The sequence below is a fragment of the Meira miltonrushii genome (genome assembly GCF_003144205.1).
Source record: "Meira miltonrushii strain MCA 3882 unplaced genomic scaffold FA14scaffold_3, whole genome shotgun sequence".
NCBI classification, from domain to species: domain Eukaryota; kingdom Fungi; phylum Basidiomycota; class Exobasidiomycetes; order Exobasidiales; family Brachybasidiaceae; genus Meira; species Meira miltonrushii.
The window spans coordinates 3,086,687-3,103,202 of NW_020289945.1; the positions used below are offsets into that span (position 1 = coordinate 3,086,687).

The 16,516-nt window shown below is 45.1% G+C and overlaps 5 protein-coding genes across 5 annotated transcripts; 2 read left to right on the forward strand and 3 right to left on the reverse strand.

The window, feature by feature from the left end:
- The first annotated feature begins 171 nt into the window (after positions 1-171).
- FA14DRAFT_161813 (P-loop containing nucleoside triphosphate hydrolase protein) lies at positions 172-3,307 on the forward strand. The gene has a single exon (XM_025499306.1). It carries the CDS (start codon positions 204-206, stop codon positions 3,051-3,053), a length of 2,850 nt encoding a protein of 949 aa, XP_025354716.1. The 5' UTR covers positions 172-203; the 3' UTR covers positions 3,054-3,307.
- Positions 3,308-4,685: 1,378 nt separating this feature from the next.
- On the reverse strand, positions 4,686-9,560 carry FA14DRAFT_181037 (uncharacterized protein; the record flags this gene model as incomplete). The annotated part of the gene is made up of 1 exon (XM_025501057.1): positions 4,686-9,560. One exon carries the CDS (start codon positions 9,558-9,560, stop codon positions 4,686-4,688), a length of 4,875 nt encoding a protein of 1,624 aa, XP_025354717.1.
- Positions 9,561-9,884: 324 nt separating this feature from the next.
- FA14DRAFT_72264 (ClpP/crotonase) lies at positions 9,885-11,292 on the reverse strand. The gene has a single exon (XM_025502766.1). It carries the CDS (start codon positions 11,131-11,133, stop codon positions 10,210-10,212), a length of 924 nt encoding a protein of 307 aa, XP_025354718.1. The 5' UTR covers positions 11,134-11,292; the 3' UTR covers positions 9,885-10,209.
- A 141-nt stretch (positions 11,293-11,433) lies between these two features.
- Positions 11,434-13,220, forward strand: FA14DRAFT_161815 (uncharacterized protein). Its single transcript, XM_025499307.1, has one exon. The coding sequence runs from the start codon at positions 11,454-11,456 to the stop codon at positions 13,152-13,154; it is 1,701 nt and encodes a 566-aa protein (XP_025354719.1). The 5' UTR covers positions 11,434-11,453; the 3' UTR covers positions 13,155-13,220.
- FA14DRAFT_174092 (uncharacterized protein) lies at positions 13,171-14,094 on the reverse strand (the record flags this gene model as incomplete). Its single annotated transcript, XM_025500518.1, has 2 exons — positions 13,171-13,273; positions 13,443-14,094. 2 exons carry the CDS (start codon positions 14,092-14,094, stop codon positions 13,227-13,229), a joined length of 699 nt encoding a protein of 232 aa, XP_025354720.1. The 3' UTR covers positions 13,171-13,226.
- Between the last annotated feature and the right edge of the window lie 2,422 nt (positions 14,095-16,516).

A 16,516-nucleotide genomic window follows, 5' to 3' on the forward strand; every position in this document is an offset into this window, starting at 1 on the left:
AGGAGGAGAATGAAGCAACCCTGAGATGATGACGTCTCATTACCCCCTTACCACCTTTCATTGTCACTCCTTAAGAACGGAATTCGGATCTGCGGCCAAGAATATTTTCATTAGCGCATTTTGAATGTTAGGCTAACGTTGCCTTTCTTCCCTTTGTTCGCAAACACCATCATTCATCCAAAAAGGCTGGTTCCTTATAGAGGATGGCAACGACCTCCTTGCTCAGTTCAAGAGGATTATGGTCACAAAGGTCATTCATGATAAATGCTATCACAAGGCATAAGCACGCACGCCTGCCTGTGCGTACGTTGAAAAGGCAACTCCACAACACACCTATCCTTCCAGCTTCGGACAAGACATCTGCATTTCGAAATGTTTCTTTTTGGGGTCATATCGATGCAGGAAAGACGACATTGACTGAAAAGGTTCTTTACCTTGCCAATGCGCTGGTTCCGCCTTCATCGTCAAGTGAAATCGCTGGCTCACAAAGCTCTCGCATGCTACCGGGAGATGTGGACAGTGGAAGTACAGTGACTGATTTCCTTGAAGCAGAAAGGCAGAGGGGGATCACCATTCAATCTGCTGCCGTCGGTCCATTCGGATGGAAAAGCGAGAAGAATGCGGCAAAGATTATCTTGGTTGATACGCCCGGACATATCGACTTCACCATCGAAGTTGAAAGAAGTTTACGGGTCGCAGATGGATGTGTGATCTTGATCGATGGTGTTGAAGGCGTGGAAAGCCAAACGGAAGGTGTTTGGAAGATTGCAAAACGGTATAATGTTCGATCGCATGTTGCTTTCGTCAACAAGTTAGATAGGATGGGTGCTTCTATAATACGAAGTATTCGATCCATCATCCAAAAAGGTCTGCATTCAAGACCGATGCTATTGCAATTACCAGTTTTTGCAAGCAAGAGCTCCATGAATACGAGTGCAGGATCTTCTATGGACGAAGAATGTTTGACCGGCTTGATCGACCTCACTTCAACTCAACCTATGATGGTAAACTTCTTTGGTGGAAAAGCAGGCGAAAACATTGAACGATTACCATTAGAAGAAGCGGTCAAAGAGGGCAGAGTGTTACAATCTTTGGCAGATGAAGCATTCAGAGCAAGATCTGTCATTGTTGAAAATGCAGCCAATCTTGATGAAAAATTTCTTGATCAAACTTTAAAGGCGATGGAGAGCGATAATGCGGGGGACGACTATACAGCTTTGATCGACACTGATTCATTGCGACAATGTATACGCCGACTGGTAGTTCGTGGAGAAGTTTTGCCCGTGCTTTGTGGTAGTGCAGCTAGAGGTGTTGGTGTGCAGGCAGTCTTGGATGCAGTTGTGGATTACCTGCCGAGTCCAGGTGAAGCGGGTGACTTTGATGCTGCTATAGAGCGTAATGTTACTTCAGGTTGTGTCTGGGGAGAAGTGCGAATGACGAGAGACGAAAGATCTGATCCCAAAAAAGGACGGCAGAAGAAAGACAGAGCAAGCGTTGCACAAGATGTTGCAAGACCTGGCCAGGATCATGTCAGCATCTTGATAGACGACCAAGCATTGTCCCTCTTGGCCTTCAAAGTCGTCTGGGATAAGAGGAAAGGTCCAATGACATTTGTGCGACTCTATTCTGGATCACTAACCCGATCTTCCACCTTGCTAAATACCATGACTGGATCGCGAGAACGTCTGAGTAAAATTCTGTTCGTCTATGCAGATCGACACGTGGAAACGGATAGACTTGAAGCGGGTCAGATTGGTGTCTTGTTGGGATTGAAGGATACCCGAACAGGTGACACGTTGGTGGATGTTCGAATGCCGACGGGCAAGCCGTCAAAGAAAGATGATGGCGATTCTTGGTCCAAATATGCAACCAGCTTGACGTTACGTCAAGTCAATGTTCCACCACCAGTATTCAGCATGTCTATCGAACCATTGTCAAAATCCGATGAAGGTCCTTTGCGTGAGGCGTTAGACATGCTTATTCGTACCGATCCAAGTTTGCATCTTGATCAAGGCACAACGTCAGGTGGAACAGCTTTGGGATCCGTAGCAGCGTCCACAGGTGGTCAAATGGTGTTGAGCGGAATGGGAGAGTTGCACTTGGAGATTGCCCGTGATCGATTGAGAGAAGAATTTGGCGCAAAAGCGCACCTGGGGAATGTACGGGTGAGCTACCGTGAGACGGTGGTGGAAACAGGTGATCCGTCAATTGAAGAACATTCGATTGACCGTGATGTCTTGGGTCAACGTTTGAAAGCATCCTGTTCAATGTCCGTCCGTGCCCTTTTGCCTGAAGAGATGGAAGATGCACATTTTGGCGGAAATCAGATCATCATTGATGAGATTGCAGATGAAGGAGATGATGCACAATCTTCAAAAGGCGATTCCAAAACACATCAACGAGGGCCAACATCGACATCCACATTGGAAACATTTGACCGCGACGCTATCAGACGAGCATTGCAAGCTGGCTTGACAGCTGCCCTTTCACGCGGTCCGTTGAGCGGGAATCCAGTGACGGGAGTATCGATCCATATCAGTAATGTTCAATCGTATGGTGCTGCTGTGTCACCTGCAAAAGCTTTCAGCCTTTTGGCTTCTCAAGCATTACGGGAATCTCTTCGATCTGCTGGTGTAGTATTGATGGAACCATTCATGAATGTGCGAATCCAATGTGACGAAGAATCGTTAGGCAAAGTGGTTGCAAATTTGACGAGTGAGCAAGATGGTACCGTTGAGCAAGTTGATCACGCAATGGACGGGAATGTAGATCAAAAAGATACCACAGATACGGTTTACATTCCATCTCCAGAAGCGGTCAAAGATGGGCCATCAAGCAATGTCGCTGCTATGACAGGGTCGGACAGATTGAGCAATAGTGATGGCAAGTGTACCATTTCGGCTGTTGTTCCACTCGTTCGATTGGTACGTTATAGTTCGATCTTGCGTGCATTGACAAAGGGAAAAGCGACGTACGAGATGGCTTTCCTTGGATTCTCAAAGGTTTCACCAGAGCGTCAGAGGGAAATTTTGGTCGGTTTGGGTCGCCTTTAGGCGTTTGTATTTGTAAGCTTTTTCTGGTAAAGTGATCCTACAGACTTCTGCATTTGAATGCCACGGTCAATCTGGTGTGATGGTGCGAAATGAAAAATTGACCATGTTTGTTGCATGGTGAGTCGATGATGGTACTGGCTGCATGAGAAATGTGTTATGGAAGTTGAATGACGAGTGGGTCTTGAAGAGTACGTCTTGAATCACAAGTGGATGATGATTGGAATGAGATTGGGTGGTGGGGGTTGCGTTCGATCCGAGAAGGCGGATTACATATAATGTACCTTTCATCCATTCTACTCCTTTTGGACCTTGTATGTGTACGCCTGGATTGTCGAGACGATCTGGTGTGAAAATCTTGTCATATGCGGCGTGGTTGGATAATCGCTCCCATACTACTGCATCTGACGAACGTTGAGTTAGGGAATCCGAAGCGAACTATCGTGAACAATGTCGAGATTCGAATCGATCGAATTGGCGAGCAAAGGCGTTCCATGTCCATTACTGTATCGAGCTAGCTGTGTGCTGTGAGGGAAAAGAAAGGCAGAGAACTATCTATATGAATTCTCAATAAAGAGAACCCTCCACCATCTGTCGAACCTTTTGCAAGATACGTTCGTCCATCCATGGGAAATCACTCGCCCAGATTCAGGAGCATCAAGTTCAAGGAACGGAGTCAGATGGGCAACTTTTGAGGGAGGAGTAGTGTGTGCGTGGAAAAGAGAACCCTCTACCATCTGTCGAACCTTTTGCAAGATACTTTCGTCCATCCATGGGAAATCACTCGCCCAGATTCAGGAGCATCAAGTTCAAGGAACGGAGTCAGATGGGCGACTTTTAAGAGGGGAGTAGCGTGTGAGGGGAAAAGGGGAAAGAGTGAGAAGAAAAAGCAGAGAAAGCAAGACCCTTACCCTTCACCATCTGTCGAGCTTGTTGCACGATGCTTTCATCCAGCATAGGGAAACATCGATGCTCAGAACGGAGTCAGATGGGCGCCTTTTTGCGAAGGGAGAGCGTGTGGAAGTGGGTGGTGGTTCTGGGATGAATTCGAAAAGGGAATTCGAGTATTTATACAAAGGACAGACCTCTCTTCACAGTTTTCAGAATTAAGTTGATTTTCCCTAGACTGTCAAGTATGTCAAAATCGAATCTGACAGGTCAACTGAGATGCATGTTATGTAAAAAGAAAAGACCATCCATTCGCTAGCATGATTTACAGTTCTAGGCTTTCGTTGAACCATCCAATGGAATTAAGATATCCCGTTCTTTCGGCTTCCCGGCAATTTCGTCCTTGCTAGCCTTAAATGTTTGATATATTGCATCGTTGCTACCTTATGTTTGACCATCTTGATTTTTATCAACCATCAGATGGATCTGAGATATTCCGCTTTTCTGGCTTTCAAGCGAATCCTCTTTTGACAAATCATGTGCAGCTACTATTTATAACTCTTACTAACCATCCGATGGATCTGAGATATCTCGCTTTTCTTGCTCTCAAACGAATATTTTTTGACAAATCATCTGCAGCTGCAATCTGTCATTCTTACTAACCATCCGATGGGCTGAATGACACGTCAACTAATATGAATTCCAAATGCATGTTATATATACAAGGAGAGAGAGTCCGAACGCTAGCTAAGATTTCTTTTCTGTGCTACTTTTCACTGCTTCGATATATTTGCCGTAATCTGCAGTTGCCGTTTTGCGTCTGAGCATCTTTAAATCTTCCCAACCATCCAATGGTTCTGAGATATCACGCTTTTCCAGCTTTCCTGCGACTTCTTTCTTGACAGCTTCAATATACTTGCCATACTCTGCCGCTGCTGCTTTACGTTTGACCATTTTTAGTTCTTGCCAACCATCCAATGCGTCTAAGATATCACGCTTCTTCGGCTTGCCTGCAACTTCTTTTTTGACAGCTTCAATATACTTGCTATAATCAGCATCAGCCGCTTTGCGTTTGAGCAATTTCAACTCTTGCCGATTGTCTAATGGTTCTGAGATATCGCGCTTTTCCAGCTTTCCTGCAATTTCTTTTTTTACTGCTTCGATATATTTGCTGTACTCGGCTCTCTTGTCCATTGAAACATCTGCAGCAACGTCCCGCTTTGCAGGTGGGGGTGAAGGAGTTGCACCTTTGGCTGGTGAACCAGATCCACCAAGAACTGATTTGAGAATAGGTGCAGTAATTGCCCCCGCAATTGTGGCCATCGACATCTTCCCGACCAAAGAATCCATCGATGGGTGTGCAGCTTTAGCGGCAGCAGGTGCAGCATGGGATGCTTTGCGAGCCAAAGTATGCGTCATTGGGCCACTGAGCTTCATCATCTTTACAGTCCTTCGTGAAATCGTATCACCAGATACATCATCGAATACGTCTTCCACATCTTCTTCGACCGCATCTTCGTCAGTTGATCGTTTGCTGAGGAACGATTGATATTCCGCGTCGATTGGGTGTAACAAAGCTGTTTTTCCGTCGAGGGAGCTCGAATCTCGTCTAGTGAGCAATGCAGCTTCGCTTGCATTGACCAAATCCCGCTTCGGATGGGCTTTCGAAGATGAAAGAGCCCCTACAGAGTTCTTTATCAATGTACCACCCATCAATGCGATTGTTGCATAGTCAGCGATGGCAAAGGCACGATTTTGAAAAGATCTAGGGTTTCCTCTTTCTACGATGTGCTGATAGATCGGTTCGTCTTCTTCGATGGCTTCGATCATGGATTCATCACGTTTCATCAATCCGGTAAGACCAGCAACACCGGCTATTGCGCTCACAATGGCAACGTCCTTTTTGCCATACCTTCCACGTTCTTCAAGCAATTGTTCATCACCCACTTCACGTTTAGTGATTGGACGTGTTGCTTCTTTTGCACCTGGATCAACCATTGCTGCCGCTGTTGACAAGATTATACCCCCAGCTATTGCTCCTCCGATTTTTTGCTTTGGGGTCATCTTGTTGAAGTACTTTGCCAACATGTTACGCTTCTCGCTTTTGACATCTTCTGTATCATAAAGATTATCTTCATCGGACACAAGCTCCACTTCTACGACTGGGGCTGTCAAGGTCTCTTCCTGCCACTGTGTACCATTCACAGATCGCTTTTTGGCCTTGGTTGCGCCTTCTGTATTTTGCGGCAATGTACCAACAGGGACAGTATGCTTCTTTCGTGTGCCAGGCTGATCGTGAGTGAAAGCGTATCCATATCCCGCGACTGCCATTCCTACCAAACCTCCGGTAAGCGCACTGGCAAGCTTGCCTCCTTTAGCTTCTCGTTTCTCTACAGCACCACTTTGGTCATCAAGGCTTCTCTTCTTTGGACCGGGGGCAGGAGGTGCTGGTCCCCCAGCTGGTGGTGGATTCTCCTCTTTAGCTGGTTCTGGAGGTTGTGGGGCAGTTGCTTCAGCAGCATCAACGGGTGGCGACTGATTTGCAGCCTGATTTGCCTTTGAATTGTGATAGATCGCATGACCAACAACTCCTGCTACTGCACCCAGAACTAAAGCTCCGATCGCGCCCTTTTTACCTCCTCCTTTCTTCATTTGGTGACCGACTGGCTGGAGATAATGATCAAAAGTATGCTGATGAACCATTTTGAAGGTCGTCATGCTACCACCATGCCCATGATTGCCACCACCACCGCCACCACCTCCACGACCTCGTCTACGACGTCTGCCCTGAGGAGAACGTTTTTCCAACGAGCGCTTTGCCGGCGGAGCAGCAGCGTCTGGGGCAGGCTCTTGTGCAGCTTGTTGTTGAGCAGCCTGTGCTTTTGCGTCAACAGCATTTGTGTACTGATGATGACCGAAAGCACCAAGAGCTGCACCAACACCTGCAAACGCGATTTTCTTGCCTTTCGATGACTTCTTCTTTGCGCCTTCTTGAGCATGAGCTCCGTTATGCTCGGAAGGAGCAGGATGATGAATTCGATGAACTTCTTCCACCCTTGATGGAATTGCTACGTCTGGATTGTCTTTATAAAACTGTTTGACTTGTTCGTTTGGCTCGTGCTTGGGTGAATGATGCCCTTGATGAGGGCTAGACGGTGATGAAGAGGCAGAAGATGCGGTCGAACCTTGTCTTTCCAAATGAGGCTTTGACTGAACGCTTCCACCGCTATTACTTCCACTACCGCTGTGACGACTGGACGAATGTTGTTGAGCATGATATTTTCCACCGCCACGGTTGACGTGATGAGCTTCAACATGAGGAGTGCCCCCATGATGACCAAGATTTATATGGGTCATAGACACCGTTTCGGCGACAGTATGCTGAATGGCAGGCCCTTTGCCTTTGCTGGCTTGTCTTACAAGGTTAGAGGCTGCCTTACCGAGTTCTCCACCTTTTCCACCTCTTTTGACAAGTACGGGTGCCATGTCTCGTCTATCCAACTCTTTCTTTGAGGAATTCTTTACTGCTTTTCGACCTGCAAAAGAAGCAGCCATAGTTGTCGCTGCCACCGCACCGGGAAGAATGTAAGGTTTGACAGCTGTAGAAGCAGTTTCGGCAACTTCTGAATTCTTGCCTGGAGCTCGTTTAACCAATCCGCCGTCCTGCATTACAAAATCAGGAAAAGCATTGCTTTCAACGGCTCTTCTTTGTTTGGGTGGACCTTGACCGATTTGTTCGAGATATTGCTTGTTCTCCTTTTCTTGGCCTGATTTACCTGTTCTCTGGCCTAAGAAGGTTCCTAGCAGAGCAGCAGCAAAAATAGTCGTCTTTCTTCCGCTTCGACGCTCAAACTGACAATCGTTCTCTGAGCAAGAATCATCATCTAGCAGCACAGGTTGATCTTCATCAGGTAAAGAATCGATCGAGTCCTCATCCCTTCTTACATGTGGCTGGGGAGGATTGGCTTTTTGATTCGGATTCACGACTGCATTGTACAATGCAGAAGCAGCCCCTGTCTTGACAGCGCCATACGCTGTGGCTGTTGTTGCCAAGAACATTGTCACTTTATCTGTTGCTGCTCTTCCTAATTGATGTCTGAGCGATCGCCGCTGCAGAACAACTTGGTCACGTTTTTGTAAACGTTGTTTCAGATTTCCAGCTTTAGGATCCTCTGTTACTGTAGCATGCAATTGCGGAACTCCCAAACCAGATGCAGATAGTGCAGTACCAGCAAACATGGCTGCTGTAAGAACAGAACCTTTACCTGGCTTCCATCTGCGTTCCAAATCTTCGGTTTCATCCATGTCGGGGTCATCTCTACGTGTAAGCATATTCTCACGCTCCGAATCCATATCTATTTGATCTCTTCGTTGATTGAGTTGATGCATCAACCATCCCAAGCCAACACCCATACCAGCAATTCCAACAAGCTTTGCATGCTTTCCAACCTTGTTCAGCGCAGCGGATTCAGCGCGTCGACCCAAAACCGTATCTTCATAAATTGGCGTTGATGACGAGAAAGAAGATAGAACATTTTGCGAGTTCAAAGCTCCTTCTGGAATGACATAATTCAAACCTTTTCGTGCAACTGGTATGCATGTCACAAGCGGCAATTGGTCAGATGGTATCTCTTCTTCATCATCCATCCCTCTACGTCTATATGCATGTGCGTCGTCATCGGTAACGTACTGTGCCTTGTGAATGGCTTGATAAGCAGCAGGAATGTACATCAAACTTGTCATTGCACCTGTCCAAGATAGAACCCGAGCAACGGTGGGATTCGGGTCCTTTATTGCACTCGCTTGCTTTGGAGCTGATGAAACGGGTCTGCTCATGGCCGTACTCATATGGCTACCTGCATGACTTGCAGCACGACTTGCAGCATGACTCGCAGATGGGCGAACAGTAGGCAAATGAACATGTCCCATACTTTTTGAGATCGTTCCTCCTAGACCACGTTGTTCCTTGCGTTCACCTCCATCATCTTGCACTTCATCCAACAAGACCATGATCTCATCTCTTTTTACATGATTGAAAGCCGAAGGAGGTGGCGGAGGCATAACAGAAGTACTTTCTTTTACTACTTTTCGCTTTCCGCCTTTATGTTTTGCCACTTCAGCTTCTGCTGCTTTTTGTTTGATCTTTTGAATTTGTTCCGCATCCCAAGCTTGAGCAGCACCAGTAAGGAAAGCAGGCAAAGCTAACACACCTGCCAAACTACCTACAGCTTGTAAACGTTGATCGGTTGGCATGCTTTTCCAGGTCTTTACCAATTTGTGCAAAACTCGTTTCTGTACCATTGAGCTTGGTCGTGGTTCATTCGTATTTTCTTGATTTGGCCGTAAATAGGTTTTTGAGTAGTCTATATGGACCAAAAAACCGCTATCACTTGGCAACAGAGTTCTGCAATTGTTCACCTCTTGCAATATATAATTTGCCATTCTTCGTTCATGTTTCTCCCGCCACTCTGTTGATCTATTCCTCGAAAAGTTGCTGTTCCTATTCGTGCGATCATCTTCTGCCACAAGAGGCAAAGCATCCTCGAATACTGGAACAGCTGCGCACGTATGTCTTGTCAAAAAGCATAAAGCTGATACACTTAGAGCACGAAAGAGCTTCATCTGGTCCAGCAGATTAGCACTTTGTATGCGCCATGTGCTGGTTTGTGATTATCGAACAAAATCTGTTTGTAATTTGTAATCCACCAATCAAAGTTGATAAATTCTCTGTTTTCCAACAATCAACATGAATGCTGAAAAGCGAAAAAAAGTTTTAAAGGATGCTCATCTTCAAACAGACTGACGCATTTATACAGTTTCAAAGATCTCACCGTTCGAGATTGTTCTATCCACACAAGTGCTGTGTCCTTTAGCCCATCGCCACGATCGAGGAAGCGTATCCCCTATCAATGCTTGGAGATAGGACAGTCATGAGTTCGAAACTTTTGCAGTGACATCATCCTTCAACGCCATAAGCCCCATATTCCGTTCAACATTGCACGCGCATGCAGCGCATACCCCGAACGAATGACTACATGGTCGTAGCTATTGCACTGCTTTCTTGTTATTCGGAAAAGATACACTGATGATGGAAAGGTGTCAAGATTTCAAGTTTGAAATCCATCCTGTTTATTTACGCCCTCTATCCGGTTCAGGAAATATGCATGCATTTAAGCAGCACCGCACCGCATCTTAACTACTACCACCACAGCCACTCAATAACCCCGCAAAGTTGATCTCGTCATATTCATTGGAAAGCATGCATACATCTTTACAATTTTGACGTCTTTTTCATTGGAATGGGTGGAATTGAATCGGTCCATTCGGGTTTTCGTTTTTCGAAAAAGGCGGTCACGCCTTCCCGAATGTTATCGCCTTCACGCCAAGCGGCGCTCATTTCGCTCAAATAGTTTTGACCGGTTACCTCGTCGATCCCAAGAGTACCTTTACCGATATCTCGTGCTAGGTCCAGCCCTTGTTTGCTTACGATGACCGAATCTGGACTGTTGGCAGTAATCTTTTGTGCCCAACGAATCGCTTCTGCTTCGATGATCGCTTGTCCCTTCTCAACGGATTCTTCTTTGGACACATCAACGACTGCATTCACAAATCCAAATCGATTACGCGCATCGATGGCAGGAACAGGATCACACGTCAAAAGCATCTCGGCAGCACGTTGATGACCGGCAACTTGTGATATTCTTGCGATTCCGCCCATCGCTGCAACCACACCTCTGGCTGCTTCAGGCAAGCCAAAGACGGATCTTGAAGTAGCGATGACGAGGTCACAGTTGAGTGCTAGCTCTGTTCCACCTCCCATTGCATAACCATCAACAGCAGCAACAATTGGTTTGTTGAATCTTCGCGTGCTCACGCTACCAAAGCCGCCTTGTTTGATTCGATTGTATTGTTGTTCAAATGCGTCTTCTGAATCACTTTGATTTTCCATGAATGATTTCAAGTCTTGTCCAGCACAAAATCCTCTTCCGTTTCCGGTCAAGATTGCGACCCACAAAGAAGGCTGTTGTTCAAACCAATCGAATGTCTTTGCCATATCTTGTTCCATTCCCCAAGACATTGCATTTAATTGTCTGGGCCTGTTCATCTTTACCATCAAGACACGAGGAGCAGGGATCGATAGGATTAGATGTTCACCCACGACGGGCAAAGTCAGGTTACTACTTGAAGAAGCCATGTTCGCGAAAGTATGTGAAGGTAGTGAAGAAGGAAGAGTGATACTCCGTTCAGGTTTCTTTCTATTGCCGTTTATCCGGCTCTGGCTCGCTCTTCTTTCCCCGCGTGCCGCTTATGTTCCCCGCTTTTTATCCTTTTTCCGGCTAGAATTGCTCGCTCGTGTCCCTGCATGAAGAAGGAAGGCAAAAGGCGGATAAAAATGCACAGGCCAACGCGATTAAATATTTACATTCAATATTATGCAAGACAGGCGGAGATAAGATATCAGATTGAATCAATCAATCAATCAATCATGCTACTGCTCACGATCACCTACTAAATATGCCACCTCCATACGAAAATGAGGAAGGTAGGATAATAGGAATAGGCGAGCAAGACAGCGATGATTCAGATGAATCGCTTATGAGTGATGACGATCACGATCCCATCAAAAGTACATCAGTAGCCGCAAAAGGTACATTTAGAATCGCACAATTAGGTGATTCACTGCCTAATTCCGCACACGATTGTATACTCTTACAAAGGATAGAATCGTGTAAAGAATGTCAGTCGCTCTCTTCGCTCTTGCAAGCGCATATCGATTTGGATGATCTACGGGAAGGAAGACAATCACAAGAACTATGGCAAGGCGTTTGGTTATTCCTTAAGAAATATTCCAACTCAGAAGAAGATGTCTTGAATGACGTTAGAAGAGATTTCAGAAGAAGACAAGCAACTTTTCCTCAAGCTATATTCACCCATAGTGTCGTTCGGTTGCAAGCTAGGCTGGATAGGCTCTTTTTACAAGAGACCGACGATCAAGATCAGATCAATATACCATCCCTTCGCTCTCCGGCTTATACATCACGTTTATCACAACCAGAGAGGAAATCCTTCAATGCATGCTTACAGTTATGGCGAAAAACATTCAGAGGGAATAACGAGCTCTTCTCTCGCTCATCTACCTCACGTTGGGCAACGTGCGTGGAAATATCTGCACTATGCGGTAGAGGTCGTGATGAATTGGTATATTGCGCAAGTGTTGGACAAGATTGGCCTAAAGAAGAACGAGAGCCATATTTGGTAACGAATAGTTGGTATGATTTAATGATTTGTTGTACCTCTATCCTTCAATGGAAACAAGCAATAATAACACTCATACCGCAATTACCTTCATTACGACGTTGTTATATTCAATCACACGATCAAAAAGTCGCAAATGCAAGAGCTTTAATGGCTCCTTTACCTCAATGTGTTTATTCAACAGATATCAAGTTCTTCGGCATGGGTGATAATTGGGAAGTACGGAACACTGCTACGCTTGATTCATTAAGCATTTGCAATATTTTGATCTCACAAAAGCCGCAAGGAAAGGCAAGAGAGATAAGAACGATGTCATCTTTATTAGGAATTGCTGCAATGGCCGTTCAAATGGATGAAGGTAACGTCCAGCTAGAGAAGCTCCCACACCATCTCCGACATATCGCCCAACATTCGTATAGATGTGTCTCCTGTCGTACCATCATCACTCCGCCATCTCAACTTGATGAAAAGATGTTATCTTCCGATTTCCAACGTGCTGCTTCTTCGGCCGGGTTCAACTTAACACACACGTACGAAAGCAGCTTGATCGCATCTATCAAATCAGGTTCACATTGGCTTCCACCTTTTGATGAAACCGTTGGCTTCTTACACGATAGCCTAGACGGATTCTCATATAACCCCTTTTGGCTTAAAGCAAGAACTGAACCGAAATCTGATCCGCGAAGTACTTTAAAGAAACGTGGTTGGCAATGGATGAAGATCGGAGGATATTACCCAAGTCAAGAGAAGGCACTTGGACAACAGAACAACAATCTTAACCACTCTGAAGAAGCACTCCAGTGGAGGTTTTGCTTACCTTGTGGCGCTTCACATTTATGGGTAAAGGGGTACGGAGGCAGCTGTCATTGCTCGATCTGTGTACTGGAAAAGCAATTATTGGATGGAAAGAGAAAAACAAGATGGCTACGTTATGTTTATTCCGATACGCCACCACCTTAATAGTGTAATTTTAATCATGATGTATATTATGCAATAGAAACAAGGAGAACGAAGCTACTTAATTAGCCTTTCTTAACCATCGAGGTTGGTATGCCGTGCCTTGTCGAGTTCTTGATGGGCTAGGTAGACGATAGACAATAAAGTTCGAATTCGAAGAAGAGCTAGAAGAAATGGAAGGATAAGTAGGACGCCTGACAGATTGATTAGGAGCACGAGAAGGTGATGCAGACGATTGTCGGATGGAAGACGTAGACTGCGGACTTTCACGAAGTTCAGCTTCTCTTTTACCTGTCAATCGATTGCGCAAGCGTGAGGCTACTCTTTGAGCACGTTGACAAGCAGCATCACATCCGCTCCTAATACCTCTAACGGTCCTTTGCCCAGCACGATAAATATCTCCTGCTTTTTTTGTTACAGCAGCACCTGCAGCAGCTAAAGCCTTACCCATCCCTTCGTTTTCCTTTTTTCGGGTTTCGCCACTTTTGTGTCGATATCTATACCTCTTTCGTGGTTGATCTTCTACCTTTTCTGGTTTTTCTTCCTTCGTATCACTAGGTTCTGCTTCATGATCATTCGCTGCTCCTCCTTCAGGATCACCTTCTCGCTTTCTCTTTTTTCCCGTCAAACGCTCCAACTTTCCCGGTTTTTCTTCTTCATATCGTACCGAAGAATAATCTGGAGGTCTGATCGGATGGCTGGAAGGCAATTCTGGATGGACATGATGTCTTTGACGGTCATTAAAAGGATTCGTCCCACGTCCACGACCAAGATCAATGCCTTCTACGATTCGCGGCGAAGGAACATTGCTACCACCATTGCCCGGCGTAATGGTAGGAACAGAGGTCAGATCTGATCTCTTCAGGAAGATATGATTTGACATTGCAGGCGCAGCTATCATTGTCCAAAGTATAATGTAAGCAAAGGTGCTTTTGAGTTGCATTTTGAGCTGTGAACAAAACGATTATGGTAGTTGAGCTTTTCAAGCTCTTGATCTGCAATTTGTTCGTTTCATCACATCTTGTGTATAATGACAGTTCTACACAAAACAGAGCCCCGCAAAGCATAGGATTTGAAACGTAAGAGCAAGGCGAAGCTGTGGCTGTCCACTTACAGGAGGTTTGGTAAGCTTGATGGTCTAGGATCTAAGTTTGGATCCACTAATGATCAGACTGGCACACTACAAAAGCACACAGCGCCAGATGGTACTGAGTCACAGTCACACTTGACTATAATCACCTCTAATTTGGTAGTTTTTACGGACCCTTTCACGTGTGCGAACTCTGACGCTTTCTTCTGATGAGAAGTCTCTGACGATTCATTCAAGTGTGGTACATCTATTGTTCCTTTTTTATGTGCTGCCTCTCGTAATCTCCTCTAGTGTGATACCTCTTTTGATCTTTTCTGATGTGATACATCAGAACATTCTTTCGGATATGCTACCTCTGTATGCGCCTTCTGATGCAGTACCTCTGACGGTGCCTTCTGATGTGACACCTCTATCGTACCTCTCTAATGTGACACATCCGATGATCCTGTCTGATGTAGCGTCTCTGACGGTCCTTTCCGACAGTATATCAGAACCATTGGATGGTTAGTAAGAAATATAAATAGCAGCTGTAGATATTTTGTCAAAACATTGTTCGCTTGAATGCCAAGAAAAGCTAGAAATTTCACAACCATCGGATGGCTAGTAAGAGTTATAAATAGCAGCTGCAGATGATTTGTGAAAAAAAGTATTCGTCTGAAAGCCAGAAAAGCGGAGTATCTCAGATCCATCGGATGGCTAGTGAGATTTCTAAATAGCAGCTGCAGATGATTTGTCAAAAAGTACTTGCTTGGAAGCCAGAAAAGTGGGAATGTCACAACCATCGGATGGTTAGTAAGAAATACAGATTATCGAACATAAAGCAGCAGCGATGCAATATATCTAACATGTTAAGGCTTCCAAGGAATAAATTGCCGGGAAGCCAAAAGAACGGTATATCTTAATCCCATCGGATGGTCCGAGGAAAGCCTAGAACTGTAAATCGTGCTAGCGAACGGATGGTCTTTTTGTTTATATAACATGCATGTGGATTATTGTCAATTGACCTGTCAGATTCAATTTTGACATACTTGACAGTCGATGGAACATTATACGAATTCTGGAAACTGTGAAATGAATGATTGAAAGGTATATAAAGTCCCCTTTTTTGATTGACTCCAACCCCCAACACCCACATCTCATTCCAACCATCTTCCACTTGTCATTCCAATGATCTTCCACTTGCCATTCCAATCATTCCAATCAACATCCCCTTGTTATTCTTGTCATTCAAAGACCCACCTGTCATTCAAGATCAACTTGTCATTCAGTCAACATCACAAACTTCTCACAAGACACACAAGACACACAAGACAATGATTGTGGAACTCAATGCTAAAAAAATGGCATCACTTCAGGAAAAGCCTCACAAGTGCAAACGCCAACATGCAACCTAGTCAACCAACGTCTTCTTTGACGCTCCGGTGAATGCTCTGAATATTCAGTCAACACCATCTCATTTGTGTCATCACTCAACCGGCATCATCCACTTCTCATTTGTGGATCACAGCTCAATCAAGCGGTATCGTTCTCTTATCATTCGAGAACCACTCCTCACTCAAGACAACTCCTCATTCAAGACCAACTCTCATTCTAGACCACTCCTCATTCAACAGACATCGTTCACTTCTCACTCGTGGAACCCAACTAAATCAACCGGCATCATTCTCTTCTTGTTCGAGATCCGCCTGTCGCATATTCAGTATCACACATTGCTGTTTTCATAATCATCACACGACATTGATCGGGGCAATGAACGCAAATACGACCCGCATCGCTTCATGAAAAGAGCTCACAAGTATAAATGTCCAAATGGAGTCCAGATCAACCAAATCTTTCCCCGCACGATTTGAGAAAGCTTTGAAGATCAAGAAGAGCAGTCGAATACATCGCTCATCCCTTCGCCGATGCACGCAGGAGCAAAATTCGAACGTATCAACCGAATAAGCGAAACATCATCAGCCGAAATGGTGCACTTGCCATTGCCATTACTCAAGTCTTCTGACACCGTCACAGCAGCATCATGGTTTCTTAATGGTTCCGGAATTCAATTCACAAACAACTTTCACGGTCATGAGGACAATACTTGATCATCAATTAAAATGGCAACATGATCATTCTTACAACATCTTACACGACACTTGCTTTCTCTTCCTTACGCCACCCTTTCTTGGGATCAAAGAACTCATTCTTTCCTATTCTCACTTCTCCTCTCACCCCTCCTTTCACACATCCTGAAGCAATATAGTGCTTTGCAACTGCAAAAAAAAGAAGAACA

Coding starts and splice junctions, on each gene's coding strand:
- FA14DRAFT_161815 (XM_025499307.1), top strand. CDS start 11,454: ATGCCACCTCCATACGAAAATGAGGAAGGTAGGATAATAGGAATAGGC.
- FA14DRAFT_72264 (XM_025502766.1), bottom strand. CDS start 11,133: ATGGCTTCTTCAAGTAGTAACCTGACTTTGCCCGTCGTGGGTGAACAT.
- FA14DRAFT_161813 (XM_025499306.1), top strand. CDS start 204: ATGGCAACGACCTCCTTGCTCAGTTCAAGAGGATTATGGTCACAAAGG.